Source organism: Anneissia japonica, unplaced genomic scaffold, assembly GCF_011630105.1.
Source record: "Anneissia japonica isolate Jap-2015-1 unplaced genomic scaffold, ASM1163010v1 scaffold690_len516080_cov150, whole genome shotgun sequence".
In the NCBI taxonomy this organism is placed as follows: domain Eukaryota; kingdom Metazoa; phylum Echinodermata; class Crinoidea; order Comatulida; family Comatulidae; genus Anneissia; species Anneissia japonica.
Genome location: NW_022758421.1, coordinates 439260 through 462779, shown reverse-complemented (window position 1 = coordinate 462779; position 23520 = coordinate 439260). Strand labels below are relative to the sequence as shown.

At 32.9% G+C, this 23520-nt stretch overlaps 1 protein-coding gene across 2 annotated transcripts; it reads left to right on the top strand.

Annotated features, from left to right (window-relative positions):
* On the top strand, nucleotides 1-23020 carry LOC117125266 (histone deacetylase 11-like). 2 transcript variants are annotated; one of them, XM_033271735.1, is made up of 11 exons: nucleotides 1-96; nucleotides 2030-2202; nucleotides 3548-3648; nucleotides 7800-7826; nucleotides 12323-12439; nucleotides 13083-13202; nucleotides 13585-13744; nucleotides 14427-14496; nucleotides 19064-19172; nucleotides 19926-20100; nucleotides 21489-23020. In XM_033271735.1, the coding sequence occupies exons 1-11, from the start codon at nucleotides 2-4 to the stop codon at nucleotides 21779-21781; spliced, it is 1440 nt and encodes a 479-aa protein (XP_033127626.1). In that variant the 5' UTR covers nucleotide 1; the 3' UTR covers nucleotides 21782-23020. The 2 variants fall into 2 exon arrangements, with proteins under 2 accessions (XP_033127626.1, XP_033127627.1); XM_033271736.1 differs by lacking the exon at nucleotides 7800-7826.
* The last annotated feature ends 500 nt before the right edge of the window (nucleotides 23021-23520 follow it).

Genomic DNA, 23520 nt, shown 5'->3' with positions numbered 1-23520 from the left:
TATGGCAGGCTCAAAGGAGGAAAATGAAGACGCAACATCATCAAAAGAAAACAAAGATTTAACGCAAGACACAGTCAATCCGAAGCAGCATGAAAGGTTGTATGAATGTATAAGATGTCTTTGATCATAAATAATGTTGAATAACGGCCGTTGCTTTTGTATTTTTGTGTGTTTTGGAGAGGCTAATCTAGGCCAAGGACGAGTACTACCACTAGTCTAGCTACTGTGAAGTAGCGCAAACAAAGCGTTAGACGGGGCCTACGTACGTAGGAAGTGTGTATGAAAGAGTAGGGCTAGGGCTAGCTTAGTCAAATTTAGTGTAGGTCTAGAGGAACTAGCTCTAATCTGTGCATAAGCATGCTAAACAAAATAAAATCATATTATGTTTACATTTCTTTTATGGGTGGCTGTGTTCTTTTTTTTTTAGCCCTAGGGCTAGGCCTAGGTTAGGCCTAGCCCTAGGCTATCTCTCTCTGTTAGCTAGAGACAAAAAAAATTGAAATGTCCCAAATATTTTTTTGTTTATTTTTAATAGAAAGACATAACTGAATGAAGCATTTTAAAACAAAAATTATGTAAATCGGACAAATATTAGCGGAGATATTGCTATTTTAAATATGTTTTTTGCTGGAGTTAATTCCTAATTGTTTTTATTATTATACAAGAAGTGTGTCCCTTACAGTAATATGTAGCATTTTAGGCCATGTTGAAATAATACTTGACAATTACTAACGATTATAATTTAGTATTTTAGTATATTTATATTCGATTTAATAATTTTTATCAACTTATAGATTCTACGTATAATAAATTATATTGAATCGCATAACTCTAGGCCTAATTGCAGGCCTCAGACAACACGGTGTCAACATCGCGTGTAGCCGCCGCAAATTAATGAGGGCGCCCTCTATTCGTACGAGCCGTGCCTAACTGCGGTACGTGATAAGACAATAGAATTTTATGCCATCTATTTCAATTAATATGCACACAAATATTATTTAAAACTTACTTATCTTTATAGTTTAAAAACTGAAGAAAACAAACATGTTAACCAAAAAACTAATGAAGGTATCCTTTTATTATTGAAAATCGACGAAACATTGGTTGTACTAAAAAAAACTTCTACTAAGTCAATTCGCGCGCTTAAAAAGCCAATAACTTGGTCCAGAAATCATTTCTGGAGTGTTATCTGGAAGTAATTCGGTTAAATTGTTGTATACTTCCGCGAAATACCCAATTAATACATTGGATATCCTATCTCCGTTGGGGCACTATTTTCTATCGCGATGTTTGTATTGCCAATTTATAGCGCCCTCTATCGGTTTTGTATACTATCTCTGTCTGGCTAGTCATTCAGAAGACCTTTTTACCCAGCACAGATCAAGTTGTTCTCATCATGATACAGTAATATTGGTTGAGATAGAGAATAGGGCCTAGGACAGGAATTTTAAGTAGAGAAATGAAGGGTTTGTTAACTTCAAAGGCTGGATATGGTGTAGGCTAGTCTAGGCCTCTGTGCGTGACTTTAAACAAAATTTGACTTACTTAGCCCATCCGTAGTATTAGTATTTTTTAATTGCGCTGGGATACATCAAGCTTCAAATTTCTATCAAAATAGGTGCACATAATCGCAACTATTGCATAATACATTGAGATAGGCCGAGACCTAATTTTCGACAAAACCTGCGCGGAAATTGGCCTTTTTACAGTGTAAATTTCGTTCGAAGTGATGGATGTTATGTGACAATATCCCAAACACCCAGAGAAATAGTCCAATACCGGTAAAGTCAGGGACCAGAAATAATATCTGTATGCCCTGAATTCTTAGTGGTCCCTGGCTTTAAGTACTGTAGGCTGACTAACACTCATTGCTGATTAAATACCCTAATTAGTGCGACTGCCTCACACACTTTTGACTACGCCACACACCAAGCTGACCATCAGTGAACACAGTATGATTACTGTCTTAACTAGCAGTCTTTTTAGGTTAACCAATAAATTGAGTGGCTGTATGCTCGTTTTTTTTTAGGGATTCGGAACAAGAGAAGGAAGAGGTTCATGAAACCAAATTGTATTTTAACGTAAGTGATAATAAATGGCCAATTATCTATTCCCCTGAGTACAACATTGGCTTTCTCGGCCTGGAGAAGCTTCACCCATTTGATTCTGGCAAATGGGGGAAAGTCTTTGGATTTCTAAAAGGTAAGCATTCAAGTTACTGGCTGTACTGTAATTCTGTAAGGCGCATGTAATTTGTTTCAATGTATTTTAATTTTGTAACCGATCTGCTTTCTGTTATTCCATTGGTATTCTTTAAAAACGACACACTATCTGTCAGTTTCAGCCCTGATGTAAATAGTGAATTTTTAATAAATAATAATCTAAAAATTTAAAGTATAATTTAATATAATGACAATCCTATTACTATATTGTTATTTTTAAAAGGAACCTGGATTCAATATGTTACTGTATTTGATGTCCTATTTTTTTTATGATGATCCAGAAATTTTATAGTGAAATGTTCACTTACTAAACATCTTGTAAAGTGATCATTGCACTATGAATTAATTAAAAATTTAAATGGCTTTTACATCTTATACTATTTAATAATTTGCATCATGCGACTCCTTATTTTATTTTAAGTTGAAGAATAAAGTGAGGAGTCGTATGATGTAGATTATAAGGAGTAATGTTATATAGCTACTTGGTATGTTATTCCATGGTATGAGCAATTATACAAATCTCTTTCTATTTAGTTAAGAATTTCATTTTATATTTTTGTTGAATTTGATAATATGTTGTTTATCTTTGGATGCACCGTTGACGTTAAATATTGTCTAACGTATGCCACTGTTATAAAATTGTTATCTAATAAATATTGTATTGTAAATTCTTGTACAATTTTTCAAAAGTGTATAAAACAATTTTTCTTAAAGGATTTCTTACTATATTGCTTTACAAGTTTAAAAAAAAAAATCAAATCTATCCTAAAAATTAAGCATTTCTTTAAAGATATTTAAATTAAGTTATTATTACGGCCTTGTGGAAGAAAACGTCGTTGGTTAACGAATGTACTGTACATGGTATTAAATTATTTATTCTAAACAATTCGGAGAAAACAAATCAAATTCACAGAATATGTTATGAAATGTTGTACACTTTATCTTTGATATGTAATGAGTTTTTGTCTGTTTCTGTATAAAAGACCAATTTGTGCCTGCATTGCTTTTAGAGCTAAAAGTTAGATGAAAAAAATATATATATAAAAAAACAATAAAGTTACTATTGATATTTTCCCTTTGTTAATGTCTCATTATCTCATATTCTTCATGGGCCTTCTAATATTAGATAGATAGATAGAAATCTTCCTTTATTCTGGATACTTTTAATCAACTTTTACATTGTTCTTCCTTAAGGTCAAGTTAATAGTTAAAACATTAAAATAGGAAATGAAAGACAATTTGGTAAACACGAGCAAAATTTGGTATACACAAGAAGCAAAATGAAAATGTAATATTAAATCAAATTTTTGATTTATTTATTTTAGATGCGGGAATGTTAAGTGATGAAAACACGGTGCGACCTGTAGAACCCTCTGAAAAGGATTTGCGGGTTGCTCATACCAAGCGGTACCTTAAAAGTCTACGAGTGAGTTCATATTTATTGCTTTGATTGATTTTTCATTGTATACAGAAACTACTAGCCTTAAATACCATAAATGTAAACAGAGAGGTAAATCATAGTTTCTACGTTTAAAGACACTGCATCGGCTGACATTTGACTGTCAAAAGCTGTCAATGATAATCATTTTTGCTTTACGTGAGCCCTAATGACGTCTTCTAGTGTTGGTGGCAATCTTAAAACGATCCGTTGCACACGCCTAGTTGTGTAGACTTCTTCGTGAACACAGAATTAGGTTATCGGAATGCAATTTAAAATGATCCAAGTCAACTTCCGATGAGTCACAAATCAAAACATTTTATTTTTATTTTTAGACTTTTTACAAAAGTCTTAAATTTTCAGATTGGCCATTTGAAGGGTAATAATCAATGGCATACCTGTACCTAGGAGACTTGAAATGGGGGAGGGGAAGGGGTGTTGAATGGAGGATGATGCGAAGTTGGAGTTGGTGGGGAGGTGTGCTCGATAATTAAGTGAGTGAAGCTAGTTCGCAAAATAAGGTGATTTTTAACTACTTGAACGTGATTGTTTTGCTTCCAAAATTTTCAATGCAGGAGTGACTTATGTACCTCTTGATACACCACTGCTCCTAAATAAAGATGATATTTTTTTTTAGAAAATGTATGCCTCCATCAGGATTCAAACCCAAGTGATATATATACCCAGGACCCCTTAGGCCAAGGATGTATAACCTTTGACCTCATAACAAGAGTATCCACACACAGGCTATTTTTTTTAATTAGTCATCTGTAGTAGTAAATGTAAGTGGTCCGCCAAAAGTTGAATGGTCTGTTGTGTATAGCCCATAAAACCATGAAAAACATACTATTTTAATTTGACATTCCTTTCACACAGATGTGATATGCAAATTATTGCAATATTGGATTTAGTTTATTGGCATTGGGTTTTGTTCCCAACCTGAAGTTTTACTTGGGTCTTGAAATAAGCAGCTCGGTCAGTCTTGCGTGCACTCTTTGACGTTTCCGCTTGGGTGATGTTCACACCCAACAGATTAAAGATTGAAATCCTGGCACCACTCCTTGGTCCATAGCAGAACTTGTTTCTTATAATGTATTCTATCTGTGTGGCATAACCACTGGCATCAGTGAGTTGGTGACGAGCCCCAGTGCAAGGTAATTGCCGGACCTTAAAAGGCACCTGATTGGACACAGAGACAGGGCCTTGGTGGAGTTTACTTCTAGCGAAACTCTTAATGCTCGTACATTCTAAAATTTGCATTGTCACGAGCAAAATATTTATAAAAATATTCAAAAACATTTTGGATATTAACAACAATAGAACAATTAATGACCTGATTTCAGTGAAGTAAAACGTGTTCATGATGCATGATGACCCGACGTGATTCAAAAACGTGCTCAATATAGTTGAACTTTAAAATAGGCTTAGGTCTTTCCCAAACAAAAACGTGCATGCCGATATTTCAATTGCTTTTAATAGAAATATGCTTTTAAAAAGTATTTTAGTGCATCGTACCGTGGTAGGAAACATACGTATACCTAATTGAAGAAAATAACCTTACGTATACTTCATTCTACGGTACGATGCGCTAAAATACTTTTTGTAAACATACGGTATTTCTAAAGCAATTAAAAATATTGGCACGCGCATTATTAAAATAGTATTGTGTTTGATTAAACTATATTGTGCAGGTTTTTGAATCACTTCAGGTTGTCATACTTCATTAATGCCTACGTTTTACTTCACTGCAATCAGGTCATTGATTGTACTAATGTTTATTATACTTAGAGACTCACAAAATTCCCAATAGTCCCTAAACGATAAAAATATATACTACTTTTGACTACATTTTGTTCTTAATATCCTTGAATATGTTTTCGAATATTTTATAGATATTTATGCTCATAACAATGCTGTATCTGTTTAAAGCAATACTAGAATGAAGAGCATTAACATTTTCGCCTCAGTAGACCCCACCAAGGCTCTATCTTTGGGTCCGATCAGTTGCGTTCTAGGGCCTGGCAATTACCCTGCACTGGGGCATGTCACCACTTTGCTACGCTGCTGGTACTGAAAGTAGTGCACTGTAATAATGAGTTGGTAGTCAGGTTTAATACTAACAAGAATATTTATTGCACAAAATTTAGACCCCCCTCCTGATATAATGGCTTTGAACATATGTTTAGTTAGTAGCTTAAGCTTTGAACATATGTTTAGTTAGTAGCTTAAATTTCTTTGTTGTATAATAGTGTTTCAGGTGCTTTATTGAAAATTCTTTAATGTTTAGAGTAAACAATCAAAATAATGACCATTCTGACATTCCTTAATCTATTTTGGTACCAACAATGTATTGTATACTATTAACCACAAGTCATTAATTTTCAAAATGCAGGAAACCGCAAATTAGTACAATTACCAGGATCCTTAGAGCACGTTCGACGCACTGTTCAAGTACAATAGCCCAGTCGTAAACATTCCCTATCGCCCAGACTTACTGTATTGTGGAACATTACTATACGTCTATTCATATATGAATATATAGGTAGCTTCTTGGTTATACTTAGTTTTGTATACAATGGACCTGTAGCTTTGTGGTTAAGGTGCCTGTCTTCCTATTCCAGAGGGCCGGGTTCAAATCCTGTCAAGGTTGATTTTTTGTTTTTACATGCTTTATAACACTATGTACTTTCAATGCTTCACAAATTTTAAGACTTAAAGTGCATCGCACCATTTATTTCAAAATGGAACAAAAATATGCTGACCTAGTTTTTGGAACTGGTTACAGTTGGTAAAAAATAAATACAATTTTTGGCTTTTAATATTACACTGACTAATGCCAAAATTTGAATTGATAAAAGAAGAAGCATTTTTTCGCTTTTTTGAAAACATGCAGAAGAGAAGTTAATTTTTGTATTTACAGTACTTGTCCAAACACAGTGTGTGTATAATTTCCGTTCATGTTTGATTTTCACTTTAATTTACTTGTTACCTGTGTTTAGTAGAGTAGCGCTCAGTGGTGTATTGCTGGAGCCACAGGCCCTGTACTGTCGGTGGCTTTCTGAGACCGGGTGCCCTTTTTGGGACCCGGGCGCTAATTTTAGATGCTTGTTTTTTTTTTTCATTTTCGTTGTATTCTAAATGTTTTAAATGACAAGATAAATAATAGTATTACTTGGCAGATCCAGGAATTTGAAATAGAGGGGAGCCATGGAGTACCTGGTACTTTCACAGATGGAATGTCGATACATCTCAGTGACACAGGCTGAGGTATTGAACATTTTTGATTATGGCACCTCTAGATTGCCGGAATTGACACCCCCAGAATACACAACTTAATCTGCCACTGGAGATAATACCGTAAAACCTCGAATTGAAGCCCTGGGCTTCTTCTTTTCTTTGCCAACTTTGGATGAGCTTCTTTTTGAGATGGGCTCCTTTTCAAGATGGGCTTCTTTTTGAGACTACTTTTGCAAAGTAAAAAGGAGGTGGGGGGGGGGCAGCTTTTCAAAATGAATGCTGTAAATTTTGTGAATTTGTACTGTAAGACAATAAATAAGGCCACTGTAACATCAATCTGTATCATGGAGTATATTTAACTGGCATTAAATCACCCAAATTACTTAAAAAAAAAAAACAAAGCTTGTACTTAATTTATTTTGTTTTCTGAAATTCATGTACAGTGTATGTGACTGTAATATCTTGAAAAGAAGCCCATGCTATCTTGAAAAGAAGCCCATGGGTTTGTTTTTGAGATAGGCTTCTTTTCGAGGCTAATTTTTCAAACTAAAAAGGTGGGAGGGGGGGGCTTCAGTTCGAGATAGGCTTCATCTCAAGATTAAGCCCAGTGGGCTTCAAATCGAGGTTTTACAGTATGATATATATATACTACAATCAATGTCGGAGACACATGTTGTTATGTACAGAATCAACAAAGCTCTTTTGGGTCAGTCTGCTAGACCGCCCCCCCCCCACCATCCCCATGGGTTGGTGGAGGGGGGGGGGTCTGCGGACCGCTACACAGGAGCACATAATTGTTACACCACTGAGTAGTACCATATCCACAACCACTAGCACTATTATTACCCAGTAATCTTAGGGGTATTCTCTTCTTTAACGTTTAACCTTTTTTGTTTCTACAGGATAATCTAACAGACGGCTTGCCTGAGGTACAAATATCTTTAATTTCCATCCATTAATGCATGCTGCTCCCAACCAGTCTTGTGCCTTATTTTTTGTGTGCATGTTTATGTAAAAAAAAATGTTTTTTTATGTTTTGTTTAATTCAGATTTTGTCATTAAAATGTCTTGGTGTACATGTAGTTGACATGTTTTTAAAGATATACTGTCTCTGGTGGTAACATTTGGATTAAGCCCTTCAACATTTCAATTACTATTGAACTGTAATTTCCTCGTTTATATTCAAAATTACAAATGCCAACTTTCAAGAGGCAAGTTTGAAAAATAACATTTTCACTGATCAACAGACTTTTAAACCACGGATATAATTTATTGGATTACTAGACAATTTATGGTCTAAGCAGTAAATAGAGTGACACTATGTTTAAGTAAAAAGCTAAATAACTGAAGTTAAACTAACATGAAAAAACTTTTAAGTTTTAGCAATTTAAATTAAGTATCCTTTAGTTCAACTTAACTATTATAATGTTTAATTATATTTTTAAATATAATCTAAATGTAGTTTACCATTTAACAGGCACTTTTATGGTTTAAATTCCAAGTCATAAAAAAAAAAATGTTGCAACATTGACAAGATACCCAGGGGGATCCAGGAGAATTTTTGCAGATGGGTGTCCAGATTACATCAGCCCCACCACATGGATAGGGGTCGGGTATGAAATTTTATGGCACCTCTAGAAGGCTTGAATTGACACGCTCCTCTCAGACTTAAATTTCAAAGTAATTTTCTGTATCACCATTTTTTTTTTTTTTTTTTTTTTTCAAATTTTCATTGAATCCACCTCTGCCAGCTGCATAAATGAAACACTGCTCTGAAGAATTTGGGAGGCTGCATATTTTCCATGACATGAATAGTGTACCCAATTACCAGGGATAATTATATATTTAATATAATAAAATAATCATACTGGTTATTAATTTGTTGCTTATTAAAATTTGTATGTACTTACTGTTTAAAATTCTGGTCAAACCGCACTGCAAAGTGCAAGACATGTAACGGTTACTGTGCCTACAACGGAACACCTTAGCTTGTGGACCATGTGACAAATCAGGGATAAAAAATTCACTTCATGAAAAGGAAAGAAATGCAATATTTAAAAGCAAGACTTTTTGTACCTTGTTTCGCAAATTTGTTTTTTTTTTAAGATCATCAGTGGATGGCGGAGAAAAAATTAAAGCCAAATTTTTTTTTCTTATTTAGCAAATAATTTTGCCAAAAATATCCAGAGGGGAAAATAAAAATAATATTTTATTGTTGAAAAAAAAAATAAAAACCAAATTTTGTTTTCTTATTTAGCAAAGAGTTTTGCCAAAAATATCCAGAGGGGATAATAAAAATAATATTTTATTGTTGAAAAAAAAATATAAAAGCCAAATTTTGTTTTCTTATTTAGCAAATAATTTTGCCAAAAATATCCAGAGGGGAAAATAAAAATAACATTTTATTGGTGAATGTAAACAGTTTAGTAGTGGAATGGATAAATAAATGCTTTAAGTTTATATAATTAGGAAAAAATACATGTTATTTTTGGGGTTTCAAGGCAGCAGAGGGCGTACTAAAAATAAAGATTTTTCGTGTCGGCGGGTGCGCTAAGTTGCCAAAAATTAAATGTTATTTTGATTCGAAATCATCATCATTGGCAGGTTGTGGGTTCACTAAACAACATACCGTATACAAAAAAATCTTGTCTGAATTGAAAAATTTATGTAATCTGTGGAGATCCATCTACTTATAGTATGGGTACCTTTTTGGTTTTGAATAAAATTGTTTGGTGCTGAATTTATGTATAAGTGTGGTGGGAGAGGCTGTTGTGTATTGTTTATTCAGTATTAATATGTTATATCATAGAGTTTGTGGAATGTAATACAACACATTAACATCTCACATAATATAATTATTCATTATTACACTGTAACTAACATAATAATCCTAATCTTAAATAAAGAAGATAATCAGAATCATTAATATTTATTTTTATTATAACAGTGAATTCCAAATTGCAGTGGTGGTTTCAAGGGTGCTCCCTCCAACCCCCCCCCCCCCATAATTATTTCAAAATTATAAAAAGAAATGAAGAACAAAAAAAAAAAAATGGTATAGATATTCAAATTTAAGTCTGGGAGTGCTCTTTCCAGCCATCTTCAGGTGCCATAATCATAAATTTTCTTATCTCAGTGGGGCTGAGGTACTGTAGTTTAGGGCTTGGATCCACCACTGAATTGACAGCTTGGTTGAAAAATTGATTTGTTGATTGGTAATTTGATTGAATTATCTTATTTTTATGGTAATTAACGTTTGGATTTCCTAGAGAAAAAAAAGGTAAATTTACTTTGATCTGTGTCTCATTGGAAGTTGACAATTTAATAAACCAATTGGATTTTGGAAAGTTTTTTAGATTTTCCCACGGGAGAAAGTATTATCGTTAAAAAAATAGAAAAGCAAAGAAAAAAGTTTTAAGCTTTGTCACAGCTCAATTTGCAACTCAGAATCTTTTGCTCATAAAAAACATGTGTCATCACGTATTATAATTTACAACCTGATCAATTGCTTATTCACTTTCAAGTGAGAACACCCCTCAAAAAGAAAATGGAACAGTTGGCTTCATGCATGAACACCTTAGTAGTCAATGACACATCCTCATTCTCTTTTCAATTTGAAATAATATAGAAACAACAGATGTCTTTAAGTTAAGTGGAAGAAAATATGGCCCATCGGTTGCGACTGTACGTTTCAACACTGGTGGCTCCCTTTGTATTTGCTTGTGTCCTTTTGCAAATCATGCTCTCCCCACGCTATCAAGAGAACGGCCGTATTCGACAGGTTTCTCGTTAAACCACGCCTGCCTGCTCATTGGTAAAATCCTACTTAGAAAATGACCAGACGAATAAAAACTGGTAAATACGCGGCAAAATATTATGTCTGTGTAGTTACTGTGATACATGCTAATGTAATCAAGGTTGCTTCAGCTTGTGACAGTATGGATTTTTCGTATAAAAGTGTTTTCATGCAGTTTTTGAATTCTGTTTAGTCTACAATTATTTTTTTGTGGGTAAATAATAATTATTTTTTGAAATTTAATCTAAATTATATAAAACGCAAATGTTTTTGTTAAACTGACCAATTGGCCATGTTTGTTTTGGTCACATGAATAATTTATTGCAAAAATGCACTATGGTTTACGTTAATTTTCATTTTCAATTAACTTTGTTACGAACGAGCCAAATGAAAATAATACTCAACGAAATATCGTTGTCAACTAAACAAACCTGTCGAATACAGCCAATATATAAGCATGTACCTGATAGGCTTAAATTTCATTTGCTAGCTAATAAAATATTGGAATACTACGATGGGCTCTTAACAGCTCATTCCCCTTCATTCATTAATGAATACTATACTACATTTACATTTCCCTCGACAGCTGTGTATGTGCTCTATTGCGGTTGCTGCAATGGCCGACGTAATTATGTAATGCGCCTAGAGATCAAACAGCAATTGATAATACACAATATACTGTAATAATACCATATTACCTTCAAATTTTGGAATCTTTTTATGATGTTAATTATTTCGAAATGTTTAACCTTGACTTTTGTATTTACAGTAGATGTTCCTTTAATCACCTGAAGTAGAATGTTTATTAATAACATGACAATACCTGTATATGTATCATCTATGTTTGTACCATTGCATTTCAATGTTTATATTATACATATTTTCTCATATGCTGTAAATTAGACTAAGTTCAAACTTAAGAGATATGCCAGGCGTATCTAATACCAGGTATACGTTAATCCACGGTGTAACTAGCGAGATATCCAGACTGGGCGATTAAATGTAATATTTGTTTTCGTATTTGCACATTTTATTTCCTGTTTGCATCTAGGATATTGTGATTGGTCAAATTCTTGCCGAGTTCAAAGTCATGGATGCATTACTGTCGTAACTCAGTGGCGTACAGTATGCTACTATGCCAGTGATTGCGCGTTAATACTCGCGTTCGCTATGCAGCGTACAAGTTAAAACCACTCGATTAACGTTACGCCAGCATAACTCGTGTCTGAGCATAGTGCTAAAGTCAGACTCCGGAGGAAAAAAATGTTTTGATATGTTGTAGAACTGATTTTTCTAAGACAGAAAAAAGTTGTTTGACGAAAAACTGGGGAACGGTGAATGAGATACAGATTTTTTAATATTTAAAAAGTGGGGGAATAAGGTGTAAAAATGGGCAGTTACGCCCCTTTTTCCCCCAGTTTTTAAATATAAAAAAATCTGTATCTCATTCACCGTTCCCCAGTTTTTCGTCAAACAACTTTTTTCTGTCTTAGAAAAATCAGTTCTACAACATATCAAAACATTTTTTTCCTCGGGAGCCTGACTTTAAGAGTTCATCATCATCGTCATCATTGTTTTCTATGCTAGAAGTCATTCAACATAGCGTATTTTTTTTCTTTTTGACTTTAGTGGAGTGTCAATGTAGCCAGTATTACAGAGGTTCCACCCGTTGCTATGCTACCTAATTTTCTTGTACAAAGAAAGGTGTTGCGTCCTTGTCGTCTACAGACTGGTGGTACCATTTTGGTAAGATTTTTTATGTTAAACTAGAAAAAATCCTTTGAGATTTGGAAGAAATTCAAGAAACAGAGACCCAAAGGAGATATTAATAGTGCATGAGAAAATTGACTAAACTTGAGATGATGTGACAAATGAGTCTTATGTTATTTTAATGTATACACGAAAATGTATCTGAAGTGATATTTTGACAAAAAAATTTTTTCAAATTTTTCTGATAAAAAGTATATATATATATAACAGTATATATATTTCATAGTAGCAAAAGTTATGAATTAAGTTACCTTGAAGATAAACATGTTTTGAGGCACATTTTCTAAAGCTCCTTTTCAGAATTGATAGCAAAACCAACACAACATTTATCAGTTGTTTATCTTTAAAAGGCGATTTTCTCTTAAAGTATGTTTCTAGACATCTAATCTTAAAAATGATATTACTCCAGTTTTACCCAACCTAAGAATATGATTCATAGACCAAAATAAAGCTTGTATAGTGAGCTGTTTAATTAATTTTTCATGTCTTGTATCGCAAGACTCATTTTGTCATGACAGCTCTCAAATGCCCTCTAGGTCCGAACGCAATTCTCTTGATGCACTAATGACTCAATGTAAGTGCACTTAATAATTTATAATGGGATTATTTTTTTTTGTAGGCTGGTAAACTAGCTATGGAACGCGGATGGGCAATCAATGTAGGAGGAGGCTTCCATCATAGCTCAGGGGACCGTGGGGGAGGCTTCTGTGCCTATGCAGATATTACACTAACCATCAAGGTAACATGTAAATTTCTTAATTTATGGGTTGCAAGTTTTTTTTTTTTTTTGGAGTGGGAACATGCACACCCTCAATATGTCTGTGGGTTGTGAGGTGCTTAAGTATGTGGGGTGCATCGCTTCATATCTGCAAAAGGTGCTTTTTATGTTATTACCAGATTGATTGGATATACGCCATTGGTTGGTCTTATAAAATAATATCGTAATATGGGTTGGAGGCAATTTTTTTTACTCTCTCTTGTGGGAATTGTTTTTATTCATTTAAACCTAAAGAGTTACACCTGTGATTGTTTAGTAAAAGCATATAAATACAGTGATTGCAAGAATGGTTTTTGAAGATTTATTTTCACATAAATAAATAATTTTTTTCTTTTTTTGATAGTTTTTACTGCAAAGGATGGAAGGTGTTAGCAAAGCAATGATAGTAGACCTAGATGCACACCAGGGTAACGGACACGAGCGGGATTTTATGGGGGACGACCGAGTGTACATCATGGATGCCTATAACCGCCATATATATCCTCATGATGGGTTCGCTAAACGTAGGTTTATGAATATTTATGATTTACTAAACATAGGCTTAGGAGTGATTTACTAAACAGGCTTATGAATATTCATGCTTTATAAATACTAAACATAATTTTTTTGAATATTTATGAATTACTAAACGTAGGTTTATGAATACTTATGATTTACTAAACATAGGCTTATAAATATTCATGATTTATAAATACTAAACCTAATTTTATGAATATTTCTGATTTACTAAATGTAGGTTTATGAATATTTATGATTTAGTAATATTCCAGATCTGACTTCCTGATCAACTACTGTCATAACCACTGCAAGAGATAAGAATATGAAATTGTTCCTATAGAAAATGAAAATTAAAACGCGCATTTCTACAAAAATTATGCATCAATAAATTTCAAAAAAGACTAATATCTGAGTTGAATAGTTTAGTGGTAAAGGTGCTTGCCGACTAATCCCAGGATCCTTGGTTCAATTCCTGTCACTGCAGGATTTTTCCTCTCAACCAAAAAAAACGTCCACTCTCTAGGCCTTAATAACAGACTTGTATAAAGCATCGTTCTAGCCTAAAAGTGGGGAGAGTACTTACTGTTGCTGTCCATGGAGACCACTATGTGGTTATTCTTAGATTCGAACCCATGACCTATTCTAGAGTCAAGGCACCTTACCACTCTGTCGTTTCTTAATTTTCAGGAGCTATTCATCGTAAAGTAGAATTGGAGATGTATCTTGAAGACCCATTCTACCTTGACCAAGTTAGCAGGTAAACTAAATTTTGTATAATTATTTAATGTGTAATACTGTATTACTAACATATTATTATTATTATTATTATTATTATTATTATTATTATTATTATTTATATTATTATTATTATCATAGTTTTGTTTTATAGACTGTTTTTATGCTTTGTATTTATAGTGGTGGGGAATTTCGTTTTATTCAGACAATAAAATTATCATGTACAGTATCATGTATACATACTGTACATACATATTCATTAATACAAAACGAGAATATTAAGATAAGTTTCCCATTTTATTCTATTCATATTTTTAGAAATTCTTATTGTCATCATAATCAACTATTGTTCATCCACTACAGAACAAAACTGCCTCCTAATTTGCCTGCTTCTCACTTTGCTACACCATCTCTCCACCTCTTCCTCTGTCTTCCTTTCTCTCTTCCATTTTCCCATCAATTATTAGTGCTCTCCTTATCAATTATTTGTTTGATATTACCGTATAATACATATTTAAAATCCATAATCAGGTATGACCTTCAGTATGACCTCTATAATTAAAGCCAAGTTCACACTATCAAATTTTATTTGACAAAAACCTGTGTCATGCCTAAATATGGTAATGATGATGTCATATCATGAACAAATACAGGCACATCATGACTAAAATAGGACAGTTGTTTGTCAAAGAAAATTTGATTAATCCAGACAGGTTAAAGAATTATTGTCCCTTTAAAATGATGAAAAATCATAAAAAATAATTTTTGAAATTAACTTTGCTCATTTTGTAGTAACATACATTCACTTCACTTGATCGTAGAAATTATTGAAGTTAAAAAAATATATGTACCTTGATTTTTAAGCCGGATAATTATAATAAATATAGTAAAATACTTCCAGTGAAAATTTTTATATACACTAATTTCTATGTTCAAGATGATAATTTTTATGTTACTTCAAAATCGTCAAGTTAATTTCAAAAATGATTTTTATTACTTTTTTGGTATTTTGCCTGGGACAATACATCTTTGTAAGTCATTTGCTTTCTTCCTCAAGATTTATTTTATTCTAGGTTGGAAAGTTACATTACACCGTTCTAAAATAAAATTCATAAACACATAGATATAAGTATACATATGATTTTTAGAATTTTTATTAACTTTCTCCACACACTTCTATTGTTTACATGTAGGTTGCTTAGAAATTAGTGGCAAATTGATGACTAAACATTTTGTATAAAATTCTCGGACGTGGAAAAGTTACATTACAATGTGAAAAATATAAAATACACAAACATATACAATATAAATATACATATGATTTTTAGATTATTTGTATTAATTTTCTACACACACTACTATTCTTTACATGTAGGTTACTTAGAAATTCGTGTCAAATTGATGACTAAACATTTTGTATAAAATGTCAGTATTAAGATTTGGTGTAGGAACATAGGCATGACTTAGATATTTAAAAAACAAGTATTGAGTGGTTTAAGAGAAAAGTAGGCCTACGAAAACCAACATTAACTTTATCCCTGAGATCCAGAAGTGGTTGTTTATTTTTTTACAATTACTTAAAAATAATCTGCAACAAAATTCTTTCTCAAGAACAACAACTATAAATGTAGAATAGTACCTGATTGGAAACATTGGTATTAAATATGTACAACATGTTAATTTCCTAAAAATAAAGAATTTGCTATAAATCCTGTTTTGCTGTTTTTCTTTAACGATTTTTCTATTTTAAACCCATTTTCTGCCATTAAATACTTTTATGACATTTTTGAATTTATATGGAAGATCTTTAAAATCTTATGTCTGTGCTTTGAAATGTTAGTCATTCAAACTCCTACACAGGTGCTTATTTTAGCTATGATTTCATTCCTCCCACTGCTCATGAATTATTCATGATTATTCATCTTTCATTCAAACATGATGACTCACCATGCATTATAGTTCGTGCAAGCGGTCACGGAATCGCTGTTTGTTTGGGATGTTCCATGTTTTTGACATTTGAGAACGTTTTGTAATAATTATCTTTGTTGCCGGATGTTGTATATTATCGGCTCAAACATAATCTCGGCTTGTTGAATGACAGGCATCAACATTGAGGGCAGCAAACATGCTTATCCTTTTTATTTTTCAAGATTGAAGATTCAAACGTTTTCATACAATGAAGGAAATAATGACCATTTTAACTTCATTGTACGGTTTTGACAGCATTTGTATATTTTGATATAAGGTTGTAATTTTTATACTCAAAACCAAGGAGGAAATATCAATTTGTTTTGTAGAAAGTAAATGAAATATTTCTAACTGTAAAATTCACAATTTAAAGACTGTTTACAACAATCGATAACTCCGGCTGTCACTCAAACAATATAATAATATTGAAAACAGTAGAACAATAAGTGATATGATTTCAGTCAAGTATAACATGCTCATGAAGTATGACGACCTGACGTGATAAAAAAAAAAATATGTCAATTATAGTTGAACCAACCTAAAAATAGGCCAATCAAACAAAAATGTGCGTGCCAATATTTCAATTGCTTTAGAAATATGTTTTCAAAAAGTAGTTTTGTGCATCGTACCGAAGCTGTTGAAGGCATTTTTTTTTTAAATTTTTTTTTTAAAGTCATCCTAATTGCAGTGTTTGGGGACATTTAATAGGTAAATTGTTATGAATATGGTTATGGCCTCTAAAACCTAACAAGCCTATTATTAAAGGGAAAGTTTTAAGTAGGAATTTTTAAAGTTATATTTTTAGATCTTTGCGTCTACTGAACCCAATGGCCCTTGTGCTTTGCACTGACTGACTGCACTGCCTATAAATACGCCACTGACTATATCTTCGAATTTGTGTTAAATTGTTTTGATCTGTTATGAACTGATATTAAGCTAGATAAAACTTCCTTGTGCACCGGTAGTGTACTTTGAGTAGGTGTCATCATTGTCACTATGTCATTGTCATCACTCAAGTAATGAATACATCACCTGGGATAGGCATCCATATTTTATCAGTTGTTTAAATAAAGATGGTATTAATCCTGTGGGTAAATTGACCTAATAAATCTACTTTTAAATGCCAAGTATTACATACTGACTGACATAAATATAAAATTGAGTCTGTAATTAATAATATAAAAATGTGTTGTACCATACCAAAATACAATTACGATTTTTTTGTAAACACATACACACGTACTCTACATAGGATAGTCACATGGCCCTACCTATCTATTTTTTTCCCTAGATCTGCACCTGTGCAGTATTAGTTACACATTGTAATTTATATTAAAGATGTATTGTCCCTTGCTAATGTAAAAAAAAATCATAAAAATATAATTTTTGAAATAAACTTGTTCATATTGCAATAGCATACAGATTATTAACTTATTACAAATTATTAAAAAATGTGTACCTTGATTTTTAAACCAAAAAATTATAATAAAAATAATAAAACACTTCCAGTGACTGGTAGTGTTTCTATCATTTTTCGCTGTAAACTGATGGGTAGACATTTTTTAAATACACTAATTTCTATGTTCAAGTTTTACTTCAAAATGGGCAAGTTAATTTCAAAAAATATTTTAATGATTTTTTTGGTATTTAGCATGGGACAATACAATCTTTTACTAACATAATAAACTACAGCCCTGGCACTGGTCTAATTATATTTTATATCCGCAAAGGCTGAGCGAAGCAATATGATTTAATTAAAAAAGGTAAAATGTGGGTCAAATTCAGAAGGCGGGGCTTAGGACAACAGAATCCATAAAAATAGGTGATTTAAAACTTGTTTTTCAGAAAAATGCGTTATCTAAAAATAAAAGGAAAGTCACAGATTTGTTTATTATATAATTCTTTATTGTTTTATAACATTTTGAAAGTAACTAGAATTTACCATTTTAATTGGACTTTAAGGAATTCAGAATCAATACAGAATAAGTCTGCTTCATCAACTATATTGTTTTCACGCAAACATCTGCTTTGACTTCTTTGAGTAAAAAAATAGTAATACAACAAATGACTTACAATAGTGACGAAAACTTTAATTTTAACCTGGACTCAACAATAACGTTGGCTTAGAATAATGGATGTATTTAATTCAGTATGAGCATATCAATAAAATTATTGTTCACAATCGATTTTAAAAGAAAATCTAATATTAACATATCATATATTTTGTTGAAGTCAATGTTTACTTTGACGGATATAAAAATATATACAGCTGTTGTCTGGTCAAACACCCATGAAATACCATGACAAAATTATAAATGTCATAAAACGAAAACATAGCAAAAAACCTATTTAGGGGACAATTTTATGATTTTGGTTAGTGTCCCCTGAATAGGGGTGGTAATAATAATAGCGACTTTTTTTAGGGGTAACCCTATTCAGGGAACACCCTTATTAAGGGGACATTTTTTTGGTTCCAAAAGAGTTCTATTGTAATAAGATTTATGAAGATTTATACAAATTTGTCTGCTTAACTTCGAGTATCTACAAACGTATGTAATTTAGCCAAAATGTAGTACACCCAATTAAAATCAATTTTTTTTTTGTCTTTGTTTTTTATGTAGGAACTTAGAAGCTGCACTTAAGGAGTTCACGCCTGATGTTATTGTTTACAATGCAGGTACGGATGTACTGAGGGGTGATAATCTAGGGGCACTTTCCATAACACCAAGGGTAAGTCATTTAATATTTAACACTGCAAAATACAAAATATACCCCCTCCCCTCTAAGTTCTTTCCAGCATCTATATCAAATATTATTTGACAAAAAACTGTTGTTGGCCATATGGTCAAGATGTATGTCATTATGTCAGCTATTGTTTAGTTTTCCACCAATCAGCAGCAAGTTCTCACCTCCCCAGTCATATAAATATTTCCCTGTTTGGACTCTCTGCAGATATTATTCTCCTTGATGCTGATTGAAGCAACTCAATTGAAATGTTGAGACATCCGCAACAAAACAGCAGTTCTTTTCATTTTCAGAACTATATACCGCGGTGTATCACAAGCATACAATTTATTATTATTACTTCGCCATGCAAACCTTCAAACAATATTGTGTCATGATGTTATGTCATCACGGCCATATTTAGACATGTGCTGTAATTACCCACGTACACTTTAAGGAATGCAGACAGCACAGGATTTATTTTTCTTGTGAAATGTCCAATTTGCCACCAGAAGGACCAACTAGTGTCTTATCCTTTTTGAGTTTTTAACACCAAGAAATCCAATATAAATCCATGAGAATTTCTGTGGGATTTGAACTTAGAACATTGCGATTAGAAGTCATGTTCTAAACCAAGTTTCTACTTCTATTCCAGATTTATTTCCAATTAAAAGCGTTTTATAATTGATATTCATTAAAATTAAATCGTTTATAGATTAGTATAACATTCGCTACCTTTGACTTTCTTTGTTTCTGTAGGGTATTGTTGAACGCGATGAGTATGTATTCCAGGCAGCCAAGAGTCGGAAAATCCCCATTGTCATGGTAACATCAGGAGGATATCAACGGAATAATGCCGAAATCATTGCAATGTCGATACTCAATTTGCGAAATAAACAACTCATTAACTGTGATGCAGCAACACAAAACCAAGGTAATGCGAATGATAAAGCATTTATATTTTTACAGGTCTCCCTGTAATTAAGGACCCCTCCAATTAAAGACCACCTCCATTTAAAGACGACGACTTCTGTGATCCCAAATTAAAATATGTTTATATTTATTTATATTTTATCTTTATTATTTTAATTAGAGACCAAAGTTGCTAAAGACCATGGGAACCCCAGTCCTAAAAATGTTCCGTAAGAGACACATTTCCCTAGGTTAGTCATGTGACGTATTGGGTATCAATTGTAATCAGGCAGTGCGAGTAACGCTCAATAATAGGAAAACACGTGGCTCCTTCAGAGCGTTCCCGCTGTAAAGCTCATAATTTGATGTTGAATAATGTTTTGGTTGGAATGCCAGTAACTATACCAAATTGATTGGAAATTAAAATTGAGAGATTTGCCATAATAGTTTGCTAATGCTCCAAAAGATATGACCCACAAACATTGAGATTTTTTTTGAGAAAGGCCTAGGCCCCTGCCTATCTACGGTCTGTTTAGGTGTCCACGAGATACTTCGATTCACGAACTGTGATTTTGACACGCTACAAATACTAGGCTAGCTAAGGTTTACGAAGGGTCAAATAAATTCCAAAGCATACAAAGTACATTGAACTCTAGAATAAGTATATAAACACTATTTTGAACAATCACAGTGCCTTTCCATGCCAGTTACTTCTCGCGTTAATGGTGGGCGGTTGTTTTCGCAACCAAAGCATTACCCTTTCTAATACTTTAACACTGATCGCACTGTAAATTCTCCATAGTAATAGCCACTTTATGTCACATGACGGGCTGTAAATAAACCTCGAGGAATGTGTCTATCAGAGGGAGACCCTGTATTTTGTTTTGTTTATTATTTAGGTAAAACATAACCTTTTATTTTTATTTGCATCCGACCTATAATGATGGTATAAAGCAGAGGTTGTTGTATTTTGTACATCTTATATCCATAGGTAATCATGTTGCAAGCAGTTTGTCTGGGCTTTATTTTTCAGACTGTTGAAAGCTCTTGCCCTAGCATGCTGTACAACCAATGGCAGCTAAACGTGGTAGAGTTGGCAAGCATCAAATTAGTCTGTTACCTAGTTTACAGAAAGATATGCAACTAAGAAATCTCAAATTACAATCTTTGGACGATTTAACAAAACTAAGATATAAAGATAAAGATTGTGATTTTTGGAAAGATATGTTTTTAAGATCTTTAATATTAGAAAATGCTTTTTGTCTGAACTGGACTCTTTATCATTATTTTTCATTTTTGTATACAGTATATAAGAGAAGTCAAGTTATGTTGATATTAAGTTCAAAAGCAGTAATAAATAATAATAAAAGCCTTGTAATGCCAATACTAAGATTTTTTCTTTCTCTTTAGAGAGCTTACTTCGTGCAGTAGGAACTTCAAAGGCAACTGATCCAGTAGCAGAAGAACCTAGACCAGGTCTGTTTTCCCGTTTCTTTCGTGGCTCTCGAGCTCCACAAAAACCACCTTCAAAAGCTTCTCCAACAGCCGAGTGTGCTGCTGAGAATATCGGAACAACTGCAGTCACAGGTGACAGTCAAGAATCACCAGTCGAACAAAAACATGATCTTATAATTCCAGACCCAGAACAACATAATTTAAAAGCATCAGGTGAATACAGAACTACACAAAGAACAGAACTATAAAAGAACACAAGGAATCACCAGCTTTAGAGGAAAACCGTAAAATCCTCTGTGGCAGAACTTCAGAACTCAACATTGCATCATCATAAATCAATAGCTGCAAAGAAGTATCGGACCTCAGCAGTTAAAGAGGATCATCAAAACTCACCAGCTGCAAAGGAACGTCAAAACTCACCAGATGCAGAGGAACATCGGAACTCACCAGCTGCAGAGAAACTACAGAACTCCCCATTCTACAAAAACATCAGAACTCACTAACCGCAGATGAATGTCAAATCTCACCAGTTCTAGAGAAACAATAAAACTCAACAGCTGCAGAAAGACAACTGAACTCACCAGTTTTAGAAGAACATCATAACTCACTCTCAAATGAAAAATCGACAGTGGAAATAGCGTCGGATTCTGTGGATGACAAAGACAGACATGGTGAGGTGAGGATACATCAGAAGATAATACGGAAAAACAGTAGGCTGCAATCGTAAACATATACATTTTAATAAACCATATTAATTTAACAAGTGTTAATATAAATAACATATGATATCCAGTAATAACAATTTACATACTATTTTTAGATTTCAGTAACGTAGGAGAGTGGTGCAGCTTTAACGGTCTGCCCAATTTCCCCTTTTTTTGAGTGAATCCCCATTTTACAGTTACGGTAAATTCTATTTTCTTTTTTTCCAAAACACTTGACCCAGATCGCAGAACCTCCTCTTTCAAATGTGTTAATTAACAATGGTGGTTCATCATTGAAGGTTTTAATGCCATAATGTGCAATATTTTATACTTTTATTTCTTAACTGACCTATTTAACCTTTTCTTTCCTTGATTGTTTTTTACATAATGATTCTAAAATAACCTATATATTTTTTTAAACCTTGATCCACCTTACATATCTTTTGTATCATTTGTAATTTATAGATACAAATTAATGTGTGAACACAACTCTTTGTTTTATTTTCGAAAAATAAAACATTTTGATAGCGGAACCTGTTAATTCTTTCTTTGTTCCCATATACAGTATATCAGTAACCATACTAAATTAATATTGCATTATTTAATATATAAAAATAATAAATTTAGTCACTGAGTATATTAGATTCTGGCTGCTCTTGACTAGACAGTCTTGTTTCCATAAAATATATTTCATGACAGTTGTTTTTATTTTATATTTATAATTATTATTTGTTATAGAAATGATGTGAAATATATTGTTGGTAAATACCTTTTTAAGAATTTGATTATTATTCAAAAATTAAGAACAAAATCAAAGTTCTGTTTATGTTGCAGCACAAATGGTTACAGGTATGTCAGCCTTTATATAAATTTGTATAAATACAATATTATAATACTCATCAAGTGTATTGTGATACTGATCGAGGTGTATCTAGGAACCTCAAAGTGTGGGCTGAAGCAGCTTGTGAAGTTGATGTTATGTGAATGGGAACTAGTGTGCAGAATAAGATAATTCTAACCTACTTGAGTGTAATGTTTTTCCTTTGAATATTCCCAGTGGTTGGGGGGTGGGAATTGGTGCAAGCTTTTTTGGGGGAACCCCACGCACCCCCTTGATACGCCACTGGTTATATACTATCCGGTAGAACTGGTAAAATTATGTACTTAATTAAATGTGTTTATGTGTTTGTAAAGAAGACTACCAATGTATGATATTCCTTGTATAGAATTTTAGATATATTTACTATTAAAAAGTTTTTTTTTTTTAAACAACTACTGGTAGA